The sequence below is a fragment of the Pecten maximus genome, chromosome 16, assembly GCF_902652985.1.
Source record: "Pecten maximus chromosome 16, xPecMax1.1, whole genome shotgun sequence".
In the NCBI taxonomy this organism is placed as follows: domain Eukaryota; kingdom Metazoa; phylum Mollusca; class Bivalvia; order Pectinida; family Pectinidae; genus Pecten; species Pecten maximus.
This window is the reverse complement of record NC_047030.1, coordinates 6,536,891-6,554,462: the sequence shown is the minus strand read 5'-3', so window position 1 is coordinate 6,554,462 and position 17,572 is coordinate 6,536,891. Positions and strand designations below refer to the sequence as shown.

The 17,572-nt window shown below is 34.8% G+C and overlaps 1 protein-coding gene across 1 annotated transcript in view; it reads right to left on the bottom strand.

The window, feature by feature from the left end:
- Positions 1-17,572, bottom strand: part of LOC117314577 — a 29,584-nt gene that overhangs the window by 1,078 nt on the left and 10,934 nt on the right. The window contains exons 8-11 of the mRNA XM_033868644.1: positions 14,403-14,764; positions 11,288-11,415; positions 2,028-2,792; positions 9-541 (exon numbers count right to left, since the gene is read on the bottom strand). Coding sequence (XP_033724535.1) covers positions 84-541; positions 2,028-2,792; positions 11,288-11,415; positions 14,403-14,764 — 1,713 coding nt within the window. The 3' untranslated portion in view covers positions 9-83. The remainder of the gene's footprint in view (positions 1-8; positions 542-2,027; positions 2,793-11,287; positions 11,416-14,402; positions 14,765-17,572) is intronic.

The following is a 17,572-nucleotide window of genomic DNA, read 5'->3' as shown; positions in this document are numbered from 1 at the left end:
ATACTCACGCCCTGTTTCCCCGAGGGGAAGTTATAGGTGATGTTGATGATACCACATCCACTGTACCCTGGTAGGTAGCTATGTCACCCGTATGACTTGGTGGTGGTAACAGTCATAGTCCCTGGTGGCTGGTCCCCCGTGATTTTCCCATGTACAGCCCCACACTGGGGACAGGCTGGCCAATATTTAAACTGTTGATCAATACATTCTGTACAGAATACATGACCACAAGACAGCTTCTTAGGTTTAGTCATAGTGTCCATACAGATACAACAGTCCTCTGTGACCTCTGACCCTTGGTCTTGTCCAGTTACATCATGGACAGTTTGCTCCTTCTGATCTTCCCTTTGACCTCGGTTGTCCTCCTTTGATTCATTTCTTTTGTTAAAATACTTTTCAAAGACACCTTTCAAGTGATATACAGCTGCTGTGTCATCATTGCAGAAATACAATGTTTTCTTTGTAGGAGTCTTGTCAGCATAGCTTTTACAAATCTCTACTAACATTTTGGAGATAGTGATGATTGGAGCAGGATGTGTACCTGATATAGAATAAATAAATAGTACCTGATCATAGAATAAAGTACAAATTACTAATGAAACAACAGATCATTAAATTTTGAAACAGTTTGTGAAAATAACGGGCAATCAAGGTTTACTTATTTGTTGTTTACACAGAAAGTGGTGATATTTTAAGTTTGATATTTTCAAGTTTAAGCAGAGACAATAAAATAGATATAAACAAAAGATGAAGATGAGAGTGATAAAAGTCCGGAGTCAAATATTCATTCAGTGATTTCATTAAAGCATCAGCAACTAAAAAAGATTGAAGAGTGGCCATTTTGAATTATTACAATGACCTTGAAATTGAAGCTAAGGTCACAATGGTGGTTGTCTCAAGGTTTGGAGAATTAGCCCAGTGTGTAATTCACACAATAACATTTTAGATTTAGAATTCATATTGAATGTTTGTAAATGAAACTGAAACACAAAAATGATTTGGACTGAAAACCATATGTAGCTCTAAGCATATCAATGTTGATATACAATTGGAATAAAGATTGACAAGTAAACAAGAGGTCCAGAGGATTTCCCAAATGTGCCACGCATATTCGGGCACCAAATTATAATTATTACATAATTGATTCCCTTTAATTTACTAGGATACATGTACTTCAGACCAAAGTTTTACACCTACGGAAGAAGGATAACGATTGAACATATGCATACTGTTGACTGTTGCAGGATGTCAATTGGAATGGCCGATTACAGAAGTCCTCAAAACAACCCCCATAGATGATAATGATCAAAGCTTAGAGAAACTACAATATTGTTCCTGAAGTAATAATATTTCTAAACACCTTATTTTATCGAAAACTAACCTATAAATTTCCACCAATCAGAAGACAGCAAAATGGTGACCATTTTTTTAAAGTCACAGCTGCATTTGTAGAATCGTGAATCACCTACATACATGTACCAAATTTTATCAAAATCGGACAAAATCTACATTTTTGACCAATAAGAGGCTTCCATTTCATTACCATAGTGACCAAACCTTTCAAAACTGTTGTCACCCTGTTCAGCATCCTTCAAAATCCCTATATATACCAAATTCCAGCAAAATCATAAGAAACCAGAAAATGGCAGCCATTTTTTAACAAGAGGCTCATGGGCCTTAAAGCTGACAACGCAAGTTAAAAAGCTTTCGTTTAGAAAAAAAAAAAAAGTCATTTTTGAAATGGTTTGGAGATGTTCCCTGTGATAAATATATATCTTCTGGTCACTGTTTCCAAGGAAGTGGTGGACATTTTAGTTGAAGTCTGCTTGGATACGAGACTGGGATGTACTTATGTAATTACAAATACACAATGGCTATATATACATCACAGAAATCATTAAACTTGTTCTTCTGGCTATATATATATATGATAGATATCATTAAACTTGTTCAACAACTGTAAACTTATGCCACTAGCTTTCAGGCTAGTATTAACAATTTGATTAAGAAGAAAAACACTTTCTTACCATTTCCAAGAATAGGTAAGGCGATTGATGATACAGCCAAATGTTTTGTATCAACTGTTGAGAAGACATTGTTGTAAGATTGTTCCAGACATTTCCAGTATGTTCTCTGATCATCAACAGCAGCAGCATCCCATTTAGGTGCAACTACATGTAGTACATATTTAAAGTGAGATGTTCCTGCTAAAGTGTCTAGTACCTCCGTCAGCTTTGGTTTTCTATGGCTAAGTTTTAACTCTGATTGGTCATCTACCACATAACGTTCTCCGGCCACTCGAGCGATTTCCCTGGCAATCCTTCCTGTACTGTCACATTGGATGTTCTCAGGACTGACAATAGCATCAGCTTTAATATCCACAATATTTCCATTGATGATGTGTACAGTTAAATTACTACCAATCTCAAAACATTGGCCACTGGATGTTGAACGCTGCAAGTTTCTTGGTTGATCCCTGGGAGATAGATTACTAGGATGTACAGAAGAACCCTCTGTGTTTGATGGTAGACTGTTAGACCGTTGTAAAACTGGTGTATTCTGTCGAGGAGCCATAACAGATGATGAGACTTTGTGTCTTCCTCCACTGGCAGCTCCAGGGTCTCCACTAAAACATTTAGTGAAGGTCGTCTGAATCAGCTGACACATCTGTGTGTCCTTGTCAATGAAGTGTACCTCGGTCAAGGTCGAACGTCTTCCTCTAGTCCTATTGAACTCCTCTACAGCTCGGTAGTACTGTTGAGTACAAAGTTCCTTCGGTACTCCAAATATACCTACATATGATATATACACAAATCAATAATCATTGAAAGTTAAGATATTGAAATGTTTGACCCTTTAATAATCAAACCAATATCATTATAAACTTTTAAGGGATATAAAAGGACTGAATGCCTTTATTAGACAATTACTTGTAAAACCGTACAGTTTCTATAACTTCAATACAAACAGTTCGAACAAACAATTGTCAATCCGTCCCTGTGTCATTGTATTGAAACCATAACTATCATTCAAAATTACTGCCCCTTTTAAGTTAACCTCAGCTTTCTGACTGGAAAGAAGAAGTATTCTTGCCTGGACAAGATTTCTGGGATGAAGCGTCTGGAACTTCCTGACCTAAAAACATGTTTCGACCACCAACATTAACATACTGATTATAGCATGCGCTGCAATGATATCATTTTAACTTCAACTGTTATTTATTAAATCTTCTAATAGGCTATTTGTTAATATCCATCTGAAACCACCTGAACATTATTTCTAATCAATAACAATAGTCCTTTTACCAAGGGGATCATTAACACAAATTAAACAATATCGTTTATAGTAAATCTGCTGTGGATCTATCTTACTGTTTCATGTACTTTGTATTTGATCGTTTGTTATTAGGGCTTTTCACCAAAAGTGGTGAAAAGACCTATTGTTTCTGTTCTGTTTATTATTATTATTATTATTATTAGGGCTTTTCACCAAAAGTGGTGAAAAGACCTATTGTTTCTGTTCTGTTTATTATTATTATTATTATTATTATTCTTCTTCTGCATTTTATTTTGTCACACAAGTTGTGGGAAAATGGTAAAATGTATGCCAAGTCAGGTATGCCTATTGTATATGGCATGAGTTGAAGGGGTGACAGCAACATCTTCAAGTAGGTCAAGAAACCAAGATGGCCGCCATGACGTCATACCTCAAAAGTTTAAAATGGCCATAACTCGAAAAGTATTCAAGAAACAAGAGTAATGTTATGATATTATGTTACAGTAACTTTGGGGCTAACTTTTATAAACTTACAAGTTAAAGGTCAGAGGTCAAATAAAAAAGCTCGCCTGGGGGTCAAGTTAGTCTATTTTTAGAAAATCTTCATTTTTCAATCTTTTTCCAAAAAATTATTCTTAGTATGATGTAGAATGTCATTCTGATGAATTTGATGTGTTTAGTTTTTATGTAACACATGCGGTTTCCGGTATACGCCATTTTGAATTTCCCCCTATATATTCTATATTAAAAATAGTTTTACATTTTAAACTTCTTCTCAAGTTCCACAAGTGGCATTCAGCTCAATCTTAGCTGAAATAATCCTTGGATTGTCCTGGCCAAGTTATGTTATTTTTTAAGTTGGTTTGAAATCCAAGATGGCCGCCATGACGTCATGTATTAAAAAGCTTAAAATGCCCATAATTCAAAAAGTTTTCATTTTACAGGGGTCATGTATTTAAGTTATTTGTAGTTAATGCCTGACTCTAGCTTTTACTCTCAAAACGTTTTAGGTTCAGAGGTCAAATAAAAGCGTTCGTTATGGGGTCAAATTAGTCTATTTTTAGAAAATCTTCATTTTTCAATCTTTTTCCAAAAAATAATTCTTAGTATGATGTAGAATGTTATTCTGATGAATTTGATGTGTTTAGTTTTTATGTAACACATGCGGTTTCCGGTATACGCCATTTTGAATTTCCCCCTATATATTCTATATTAAAAATAGTTTTACATTTTAAACTTCTTCTCAAGTTCCACAAGTGGCATTCAGCTCAATCTTAGCTGAAATAATCCTTGGATTGTCTTGGCCAAGTTATGTTATTTTTTAAGTTGATTTGAAATCCAAGATGGCCGCCATGACGTCATGTATTAAAAAGCTTAAAATGCCCATAATTAAAAAAGTATTCATTTTACAGGGGTCGGGTAATTATGTTATTTGTAGTTAATGCCTGGCTCTAGCTTTTACTCACTAAAAGTTTTAGGGTCAGAGGTCAAATAAAAGCGTTCGCTATGGGGTCAAATAAGTCTATTTTTAGAAAATCTTCATTTTTTAATCTTTTTCCAAAAAAAGAAATTTAAGTATGATTCAAAATGTTATTCTGATGATTTTCATGTTTGTTGGTGTTTCGGTAACGTTTACCATTAACGCGGAACGCCATTTTGAATTAATTTGGCATCTGATATATAATGGCATCTGAGATATAACGTTAGTTGGACGAGGGGAGATAACTCGTACAAGGCTGTAGGAGTTATTTCCCTTCGTCCACTCCTTTGTTGAAATGTAATATCTCAGATGCCAGATTAACCAAAACTAGAATGTGGATGACCTATCAAGTGTTCTAAAATAGTTTTTTTTATGTTTGGAAATACCAAGCCTTTAGGTCATTTATGCTAAATAGTGAAAAGCCCGTCAAATTGTCCATGACAATTTCTAGTTAGGGCTTTTCACCTAAGTGGTGAAAAGACCTATTGTTTCTGTTCTGTTTATTATTAGGGCTTTTCACCAAAAGTGGTGAAAAGACCTATTGTTTCTGTTCTGTTTATTATTATTATTATTATTATTATTATTATTATTATTATTCTTCTTCTTCTGCATTTTATTTTGTCACACAAATTGTGGGAAAATGGTAAAAGGTATGCCAAGTCAGTTATGCCTATTGTATATGGCATGAGTTGAAGGGGTGACAGCAACATCTTCAAGTAGGTCAAGAAACCAAGATGGCCGCCATGACGTCATATATCATTTTGCTTAAGTGGCCATAGCTCCAAAACGGTAACAGTTAAAATAATTTCAAAGATATATTATTGTAGGACTAATCAGGGGCCAACTTTTAATAATGCATTGTTTTGAGGTCAGAGGTCAAATGAAAAAGCTCGCCTGAGGGTCAAGTTAGTCTATTTTTAGAAAATCTTCATTTTTCCTTTTTTTTCAAAAATTCTTTCAAAATATGATGCAGAATGTCATTCTTATGAATTTGACGTTTTCAGTTTTTCTGTGACACATACGGTTTCTGTTGTACGCCATTTTGAATTTCCCCCTATATATTTCAATAGAAAAGTGTGTACATTTCAAACTTCTTCTCAAATTCCACCTGTGGCATTCAGCTCAATCTTAGCTGAAATAATCCTTGGAATGTCCTGGCCAAGTTATGTTATTTTTTAAGTTGGTTTGAAATTCAAGATGGCCGCCATGACGCCATGTATTGAAAAGTTTAAAGTGGCCATAACTCTAAAAGTATTCATTTTACAAAGGTCATGTAATAATGTTATTTGTAGATAATGACTAGCGCTAACTTTTACTGACCAAAAGTTTTCAGGTCAGAGGTCAAATAAAAGAGTTCGCTATGGGGTTAAATTAGTTCATTTTTAGAAAATCTTCATTTTTCAATCTTTTTCCAAAAAAAGTTCTTTGTATGATGTAGAATGTCATTATGATAAATTTGACCTTTTCAGTTTTTCTGTGACACATACGGTTTCCGGTATACGCCATTTTGAATTTCCACTATATATTCTATATTAAAAATAGTTTTACATTTTAAACTTCTTCTCAAGTTCCACCTGTGGTATTCAGCTCAATCTTAGCTGAAATAATCCTTGGATTGTCCTGGCCAAGTTATGTTATTTTTTAAGTTGATTTGAAATCCAAGATGGCCGCCATGACGTCATCGATTAAAAAGCTTAAAATGCCCATAATTAAAAAAGTATTCATTTTACAGGGGTCAGGTAATTATATTATTTGTAGTTAAAGGCTGGCTCTAGCTTTTACTCACTAAAAGTTTTAGGGTCAGAGGTCAAATAAAAGCGTTCGCTATGGGGTCAAATAAGTCTATTTTTAGAAAATCTTCATTTTTTAATCTTTTTCCAAAAAAAGAAATTTAAGTATGATTCAAAATGTTATTCTGATGATTTTCATGTTTTTTGGTGTTTCGGTAACGTTTACCATTAACGCGGAACGCCATTTTGAATTAATTTGGCATCAGATATATAACGGCATCTGAGATATAACGTTAGTTGGACGAGGGGAGATAACTCGTACAAGGCTGTACGAGTTACCTCCCCTCGTCCAACATTTGTTGAAACGTTTTATTTCAGATGCCAGATTAATTCAAAAACTAGAATGCGGATGACCTATCAAGTGTTTTTAAATAGTTTTTTCTTACCTTTTGAAATACCAAGCCTTTAGGTCATTTATGCTAAGAAGGTGAAAAGCCCGTCAAATTGTTAACCAACAATTTCTAGTTATTATTATTATTATTATTATTATTATTCTGCATTTTATTTTGTCACACAAGTTTTGGGAAAATGGTAAAAGGCATGCCAAGTCAGTTATGCCTATTGTATATGGCATGAGTTGAAGGGGTGACAGCAACATCTTTAAGAAGGTCAAGAAACCAAGATGGCCGCCATGACGTCATACCTCAAAAGTTTAAAATGGCCATAACTCGAAAAGTATTCAAGAAACCAGAGTCATGTTATGATATTATGTTACAGTACCTTTGGGGCTAACTTTTATAAAATTACAAGTCAAAGGTCAGAGGTCAAATAAAAAAGCTCGCCTGGGGGTCAAGTTAGTCTATTTTTAGAAAATCTTCATTTTTCAATCTTTTTCCAAAAAATTTTTTTTAGTATGATGTAGAATGTCATTCTGATGAATTTGACGTTTTTAGTTTTTCTGTGACACATACGGTTTCTGTTGTACGCCATTTTGAATTTCCCCCTATATATTCTATATTAAAAATAGTTTTACATTTTAAACTTCTTCTTAAGTTCCACAATTGGCATTCAGCTCAATCTTAGCTGAAATAATCCTTGGATTGTCCTGGCCAAGTTATGTTATTTTTTAAGTTGATTTGAAATCCAAGATGGCCGCCATGACGTCATGTATTAAAAAGCTTAAAATGCCCATAATTAAAAATGTATTCATTTTACAGGGGTCGGGTAATTATGTTATTTGTAGGTAATGCCTGGCTCTAGCTTTTACTCACCAAAAGTTTTAGGGTCAGCCAGGTCAAATAAAAGCGTACGCTATGGGGTCAAATAAGACTATTTTTAGAAAATCTTCATTTTTCAATCTTTTTCCAAACAAAATTCTTAGTATGATGTAGAATGTCATTCTGATGAATTTGACCTTTTCAGTTTTTCTGTGACACATACGGTTTCCGGTATACGCCATTTTGAATTTCCACTATATATTCTATATTAAAAATAGTTTTACATTTTAAACTTCTTCTCAAGTTCCACAAGTGGCATTCAGCTCAATCTTAGCTGAAATAATCCTTGGATTGTCCTGGCCAAGTGATGTTATTTTTTAAGTTGATTTGAAATCCAAGATGGCCGCCATGACGTCATCTATTAAAAAGCTTAAAATGCCCATAATTGAAAATGTATTCATTTTACAGGGGTTGGGTAATTATGTTATTTGTAGGTAATGCCTGGCTCTAGCTTTTACTCACTAAAAGTTTTAGGGTCAGAGGTCAAATAAAAGCGTTCGCTATGGGGTCAAATAAGTCTATTTTTAGAAAATCTTCATTTTTTAATCTTTTTCCAAAAAAAGAAATTTAAGTATGATTCAAAATGTTATTCTGATGATTTTCATGTTTTTTGGTGTTTCGGTAACGTTTACCATTAACGCGGAACGCCATTTTGAATTAATTTGGCATCTGATATATAACGGCATCTGAGATATAACGTTAGTTGGACGAGGGGAGATAACTCGTACAAGGCTGTACGAGTTATTTCCCTTCGTCCACTCCTTTGTTGAAATGTAATATCTCAGATGCCAGATTAATCAAAACTAGAATGTGGATGACCTATCAAGTGTTCTAAAATAGTTTTTTTTATGTTTGGAAATACCAAGCCTTTAGGTCATTTATGCTAAATAGTGAAAAGCCCGTCAAATTGTTCCGAAACAATTTCTAGTTATTATTATTCTTCTTCTGCATTTTATTTTGTCACACAAGTTGTGGGAAAATGGTAAAATGTATGCCAAGTCAGGTATGCCTATTGTATATGGCATGAGTTGAAGGGGTGACAGCAACATCTTCAAGTAGGTCAAGAAACCAAGATGGCCGCCATGACGTCATACCTCAAAAGTTTAAAATGGCCATAACTCGAAAAGTATTCAAGAAACAAGAGTAATGTTATGATATTATGTTACAGTAACTTTGGGGCTAACTTTTATAAACTTACAAGTTAAAGGTCAGAGGTCAAATAAAAAAGCTCGCCTGGGGGTCAAGTTAGTCTATTTTTAGAAAATCTTCATTTTTCAATCTTTTTCCAAAAAATTATTCTTAGTATGATGTAGAATGTCATTCTGATGAATTTGATGTGTTTAGTTTTTATGTAACACATGCGGTTTCCGGTATACGCCATTTTGAATTTCCCCCTATATATTCTATATTAAAAATAGTTTTACATTTTAAACTTCTTCTCAAGTTCCACAAGTGGCATTCAGCTCAATCTTAGCTGAAATAATCCTTGGATTGTCCTGGCCAAGTTATGTTATTTTTTAAGTTTGTTTGAAATCCAAGATGGCCGCCATGACGTCATGTATTAAAAAGCTTAAAATGCCCATAATTCAAAAAGTTTTCATTTTACAGGGGTCATGTATTTAAGTTATTTGTAGTTACTGCCTGACTCTAGCTTTTACTCTCAAAACGTTTTAGGTTCAGAGGTCAAATAAAAGCGTTCGTTATGGGGTCAAATTAGTCTATTTTTAGAAAATCTTCATTTTTCAATCTTTTTCCAAAAAATTATTCTTAGTATGATGTAGAATGTCATTCTGATGAATTTGATGTGTTTAGTTTTATGTAACACATGCGGTTTCCGGTATACGCCATTTTGAATTTCCCCCTATATATTCTATATTAAAAATAGTTTTACATTTTAAACTTCTTCTCAAGTTCCACAAGTGGCATTCAGCTCAATCTTAGCTGAAATAATCCTTGGATTGTCTTGGCCAAGTTATGTTATTTTTTAAGTTGATTTGAAATCCAAGATGGCCGCCATGACGTCATGTATTAAAAAGCTTAAAATGCCCATAATTAAAAAAGTATTCATTTTACAGGGGTCGGGTAATTATGTTATTTGTAGTTAATGCCTGGCTCTAGCTTTTACTCACTAAAAGTTTTAGGGTCAGAGGTCAAATTAAAGCGTTCGCTATGGGGTCAAATAAGTCTATTTTTAGAAAATCTTCATTTTTTAATCTTTTTCCAAAAAAAGAATTTTAAGTATGATTCAAAATGTTATTCTGATGATTTTCATGTTTTTTGGTGTTTCGGTAACGTTTACCATTAACGCGGAACGCCATTTTGAATTAATTTGGCATCTGATATATAACGGCATCTGAGATATAACGTTAGTTGGACGAGGGGAGATAACTCGTACAAGGCTGTAGGAGTTATTTCCCTTCGTCCACTCCTTTGTTGAAATGTAATATCTCAGATGCCAGATTAACCAAAACTAGAATGTGGATGACCTATCAAGTGTTCTAAAATAGTTTTTTTTATGTTTGGAAATACCAAGCCTTTAGGTCATTTATGCTAAATAGTGAAAAGCCCGTCAAATTGTTCCGAAACAATTTCTAGTTTAATTGTGTTCTGATAAAAGGCCAGATTGTCTACACATTCCACAATATTCTTGTCAGTACTTTAGCTATTAATTCACTGATCATATATCTATAGTTAGTAATATACATCTAGTGAAAGCCTGTTTGTTAGTAACCATAACCTATATAGGACCTTATGATCACTGTTACTTATTAGAATATATATATCACTCGAACCCAAGTTCCTCGAATACCCTATTTAGCCTATTTTATCCCTGTGATTTGAATGAAGGTCAAGGTCATTCATTTGAACTAAGTTGGAAGCCCTTCACCCCATCATACCTCAGGACCAATATTAGGTCTCTGTGCCTCATAGTTATTGAGATGAAGTTGTATAAAGGAAAATATTGACAGATGAGCTTAAAATTGATGGAACATAATGGCTTCTGTGATGTCATGATCAACATGTGTGCATAGTTTCCTAGAGGAGTAGGTAGGTAAGTTTTATCTTGGTGATCTTGAAAGTACCGTAGGTTCATAGTCATTTGAACAAACTATGTAGCTCTTCCCCCTGAGCATTATACAGTACAAATATCAAGACTCGGGGCTTCTTGGTTATTGAGAAGTCCTTTGATAGATTTAATCACATTCAAAACTTGGTAGCCTTCCACCTCAGTATGCTACAGGATCAATATCAGGTCTTTGTTTGGGCTTCTCAGTTATTGAGAAGAAGTCAATGAAAAGATTCTAGTCATTTGACACTGTGACGGTAGGTCAAGGTCATTCATTAAGACTGACTTAGCAGCACTACAGGCCAAATATCAGGTTTCTGGGCCTCTTGGTTATGGAGAGAAGCTGTTTAAAGGGAAAAGTTGATGCCAGACAGACAGATGGACAGATGACGGATGGCCAAGCTGCACCACAGTAAAAAAAGTGATTTAGAATACTTTTGTAACTTATATGACATACCTGAACTAATAGCAGGTATTGCTATGGACTTGTAGCTTTGAATGTCTGCCTCCTCTAAACTGTTCTTGACAGCTGTCTTTAGGTCATCCAGACATTCCCCCTTCTGGTCCTGACCGTAGTCATACCACCTGGCCTCAGACCACAATAATACTTCCGGGTCGTTGTACACGAATGTAGTACATATTGAAATTTCAGGACTGTTGCTAAATATTTTTTCCTGACTTAGCTGCTACAGATATGGACATAATTTTAGCATAGATTTATAGTGCAATATGTAATCTAGTGGCAGAATTTTATTTTGACACCATTTCCATGTTTGTTTGTGAGGCAGGACACGGGGAGTTATAAGGCTTGAGTAGTAATATTTTGTGATTTTCCGGATTTTCCTACAATATAGTAGGGTGGTTACACTTAAATAAAAATAACTTTGTTAAATGCCGGTCATGAGGTACTTTCCAGCTCACTGTATGTTCAGCTTGAATAGTTCTACACGTGATGTGAAAGCCAGATTTTTTGCAAACTTCTGAAATATTTTAATTTCGATTTTTCTTTGGTAGAACAAAGAGGGAAATTAATTGTGGTCTGAGGCCTGCATAGAACGCACCTTTCCGATGTAAACATTCGCGCGTGGACCTTAAATTAGAAACATCGCGAACTTTTAACATTTCCTGTGCAGTTGTGTGTATTTTACCTATATGCAGATGACATTTCACGTACTTTCTGTGAGTTTTTAATTAATGACAGCTTCATTTTAGTAACTACACCCCCAATACACCTCGTTTCGATGATCGTTTCTATTGCGGATCCTTGTCTCTGATCACACTGGACATGTTTGTCGAGAAAACATGTTGGTATTTGTGTTTGCTACACATTTCTAGTATACGCTTTGAGGTGACTTTAAAGTTTCAGATGTGTACTAGCACTGTTTATGAAGATAAACGGTTTTGCGCTATATTTTGGTATAACTTTTAGGGTAAAAACCGTAATACTGTTAACCGCAGTTTTGCTCATGTCACTATTTACATGTACTGCACAAAGTCAGGGGCTATATTTTCCAATAGTACATAGTGTGCTGACATGTTAAATGACTGGCCACATAGCAAATGTAGATTATTTTGTAAAATTGTGATTAAAAAATCATGATTATTATTTGAATTAATCACAAAATCTTCTAAAATTTCACATTTTCTGTCAAAAATCTTTTCTACATGCAACAAAGCAGGTGCTGTTGTTATAAGCTGGGCATAAAGTGTAATGTATGTATCTTGTGATGTACTGTAGTGGTTTAAATTAATTTTAATTCAAAATTTGAAGGAAAACAACACAATATTGTTCCCCCCTCCCAAATATTTGAATTTCACTCAATGTGATATAGTGTATACATTCTAATTCACAATATTTCAACACATTTTTCTCAGAACAGGTTTTTCCTTTATTATTTCCTTCGTTCTATGTAAGCGAATGGTTTAAATATGTTTTTTGGCATTTTAAACACAGATCATTGAAAATTTGGTATTCATGCAAAAACAGATGATAGGATTTTGCCCTGTCCAAGGACATGGTCTCTCAGAAGGACACATAATGTAGATATACAGTGAACTTTTACATCAGACTTGTGAAACTTTAATTGATAATTAAACATTTTCTTTGTCACAAAGGGAATTTGTTCAATTGTGACCTTTGTTTTAAAGTATTTATGAGTTTAAATAGGTTCAAAGTTTGTCCGTCACGCCACTCCAGATTTGGGTCTGAAAATTAGTCAAGTATGAGGCATACCTATGCACATTAAACTCACTGTAATTTCCATACTTGTGCAAATATATTAATTGTCTTTGCATATTTGAGTACAGCTTTAGTATCACTTGATATAATTGAAGTAATGATTTTAGAAAAATGAATTTAACTTCACTTTTTAAGCATTTAAATGAAATTTTTCCTTAAAAAATTGTAAAATCCCATTTTAATTTTCAAAAAAATCATTGAAAACTTGAATTTATGCCAAAAATTTAAACGGTGAGATGTTGTGTAACTTCCCAGAATTACTTAACATGAAAATTCAGTCACGTTACTTGGTGCCAGTACAAGTTATGCTCTCTTTAATACTCTGAGGTAGACTTCCAGAACAGTGTACCCCCAGGGGACCCTTGACCACTTGACCACTAATTACCTGATTACTACTAAGTGACCCCCAAGTGTGTCTATGTAAATATTATCTTTAAAAACTGGTCTTTCAGAATGCAAAAAGTTAGACAGGCTGAGACATCTAATAAAAAAGTTATTCGCTAATATATACAAAAATCTTTTTTAAATCTTGAATTTTCAAGTTTTTCTTAATTAACATGTTATAACATCTTTATTTTTTTCAAGAGCATAATAAAAATATGACACAAGATAGTCTGCTGAATGTGTGTTATTGTCATAAATTCATTGCAACTATTCCATCAACATTGTGTGCAAAACAGGAATGTTTGCATGGTGACCCTGCTCAGTTAGTGAAAATTGGCCCCTGGCCAGGGGTAGGGGTAGTAAAATGACCATAGAATTTTTATTTTTGAACAGAATAACTTCAAATTTGATTTTAAACTTAATCAATAACATACAATACTGTGTACGTAATGAAAATTTTATTTTTCAACATTTGACATATATACAGGCCTCAGACCACAATAATACTTCCGGGTCGTTGTACACGAATGTAGTACATATTGAAATTTCAGGACTGTTGCTAAATATTTTTTCCTGACTTAGCTGCTACAGATATGGACATAATTTTAGCATAGATTTATAGTGCAATATGTAATCTAGTGGCAGAATTTTATTTTGACACCATTTCCATGTTTGTTTGTGAGGCAGGACACGGGGAGTTATAAGGCTTGAGTAGTAATATTTTGTGATTTTCCGGATTTTCCTACAATATAGTAGGGTGGTTACACTTAAATAAAAATAACTTTGTTAAATGCCGGTCATGAGGTACTTTCCAGCTCACTGTATGTTCAGCTTGAATAGTTCTACACGTGATGTGAAAGCCAGATTTTTTGCAAACTTCTGAAATATTTTAATTTCGATTTTTCTTTGGTAGAACAAAGAGGGAAATTAATTGTGGTCTGAGGCCTACCTTGGTCCTACAGCATGGATAACTCCCTTGTACTTCAGATCCCCAGCAGTCGTGGTACACACCTCCCCAACCTTTAGGGGTCCATACCGGGCTATGTAGTCTCTACTCTCCTTATCAAACTCATAACCAGCCGCATCAGATATCACCCGGGCCACTCCCCCACTATGATGTAAATCACCATTGGCAGCATTTACAATACAGTCTACATCAAGATGGAGGATATTTCCAGAGTAAAATCGTACTAACAGACCTTCAATTGTAGTAAAGTATTTAGAGACAACACTTTGGTAACCAATGGTGGCCTGAGGCAGCCATGATGTTTGACTCTCTTGATGAGACTTGCTACCAGCATTAGTTTTCTTCTACAATATACACAAAAACATTTGTCATTAATTCTAATCTTAACTATAGCAGAGTAAAATTACAATATCCATAATATATATTGTTGTACAATATCCATAATATATATTGTTGTACAATATCCATAATATATATACATGTAGTATATTTCGTTATTCTATTATATTTAGTTAGAAATGTTAGTGTTAGTAGTTTTAGTAGTTCAGGTTTATGTTGACCATGAGTAATTAGATGGGGTGCCCTATTTGCCCTACATTGCCCGACTTAATTATGTACATGCTGACCGTGAGATTTTAGGCAGCGTAATACACCGGTCATTCACTGATAACGTTTTAATTACCTTGATCCGTGGCTACTGGTCTACGTTTGACACTGTTTGGGATTTATTGCCCCATGGCTTCGGGAGATCACTCTGGGGGTTCTTTATAGGTCCTCTGTCTATATTACCTATGGTCATCATATACTCATCCCTAATTACCATCTAAATGTTTACGTGTATGTGTATCCACATATCTAGGTCAACGGACCGCCTGCTCCGACAGTTTGCCCGACTGCTCCGGCAGTTTGCCCGACTGCTCCGACAGGATTTGGTCAAGTTATGTCAGAAGGTCAGTTCAGGACATCTTTGCCCGATCGGGCAACCGTTGCCCGACAGACTTTAGTATATAAGGAAGAGTGAGAGAGAGCTCGGGGAGTTCGAATTCGAGGTGCCTAGGTGTTGCTATGCTGGATTGTGCTGGATATGTTTGAGAGGGACTTACCTCAGACTGTGTAACTGTTGTACATGTTGCCGATACTGAATACAAGAGTCTGAAACTGGGAGACGGTGTTGTTTTGTGATGTTCTCGACGGCCCACGTATACTAAATTATCCAAAACTCGGACATTGTAGCGAGTGCCTGATGCTACCACTGAGGGCATTGCCGAGTGACTCCGGAACTGTGACACGGTTGTTGTGTTCGCCGGGGGTTTTCGCGCTACATACATGTATATTGTTGTACAATATTCATAATATATATTGTTGTACAATATCCATAATATATATTGTTGTACAACATACATAATACAATGTATATATATATATATTGTTGTACAATATTCATAATATATATTGTTGTAAGCTTTTGAAACTAGAATTGTTGCCAGGATGCACAGTGTACAACCCCCACCCTGTGGTTTCTAAAGTGTTATATGCACCAGAGACTGCAAGTTGCATCACTTAAAATGAGGCCAGGTAAAATGATTTCCTCTTCTAAATGATTTTTGTTTCACTTTTTATATAGGGCAAGGACCCCACTAATGAATTGTGGTTATTTCCCACCCATACCTGTGGCTGAATACTGCATGGTTAATTATTTCCCACCCATACCTGTGGCTGAATACTGCATGGTTAATTATTTCAAACACTTTGGCACTGTTTTGCCAGTCAGAGCAAATTCTGTGACTTTTTAGTTGTTAAATGTGTATTTTTTCTTATAATACATTCATAATCTGTTGTTGAGCATACAATTTTTTTTAACAAAGAATTCAATCAGATAGCTATTTGAGTCAAATTACTGTAATCATAGATACGTTTGACATTTTATGTTGAATTAATCCAATCTCAGGTACAGAAGCCAAATGTAAAGGAACAAAGAGTGATTTGGAGGAATAAAGTTCAAGTTTAAACTACAAAATAATGATACTGATTTATTTAAGAAATAATTAACAATGATACATGTATTGTTGCAGGATATACAGCGAGGACGATGATATTTTGCAATTAAATTAATAACAAAGGCCGCAGGCCTGAGTTATTAATTAAAATTACAAAACATCCGAGTCTGAGTATCCTGCAACAATACACGAGTCAAAGTTGATTATTTCTATTCTACCATGTACTGTTTAGTTCTGAGATCTTCCTATTCCTAATAGAAAAACTGTAAAGAAACCCCGGGAAATGTGTCACTACATGGCTGTTACAATTCACAAGAAACGATAAGGCACGCATGCTAAATGAATATTCAAAAGCTGACGTCAATCCCAAGCCAGCAATTCATGTAGAAATTCTTTCCAAAAGTTGCCTGTAGAAAGTGACCTTACAACATATTGTTTAGCAAAGTCTGTTATGGGTTGATAGAAATTAACAATCTAGCAAAGAGCTTTTCAAAACTAACCCCCAAAATCTTTAAAGTGAGTTTTTGTGTCAAAAAAAGTAAGTCCACTAAATAGTAAAATGCCAAAATGCCAATTTTTTTCTGCATGATTTGCCACAGCATCACTCCTGGATCTCTAATGAATGTATAAACCAAATTAGAAGGGTGATAGGTGTATACTTTTGGACTTACCAACAAAACTTTAAAGAGAGTTTTGGTGTAAAAAAAGTTAAGTCCACAAAATGGTAAAAAGCGAAAAAATCACAATTTTTTTTCTGCATGATTTTGCCATAACATCATTCCTAGACCTCTAATGAATGTATTAACCAACTTAGAAGGGCATGCGGTGTATACTTTTGGACTTACAAGCTTTCCAAAAACTTACTCCAAAAACTTTAAAGTTTTGGGGTTGGACGCCGACGCCGACGCCGGGGTGACAGCATTAGCTCTCGGTTACTCGTAACCGGTGAGCTAAAACTCTATTTATAGTAATGGCAACCTCATTTGTGACCCCTGGTGGTTGAAACATGAACTGGTACAAGAGATAATAGTTTTAAGTGCATGAATTTTCCGGACAATTGGATCATTAATGAAGTCGGTATAATGAGGACATTGTTTGGTTAGGTATCCCTATATCCCATTGTTGACTCATTGCAACATAATACAATCAACATCC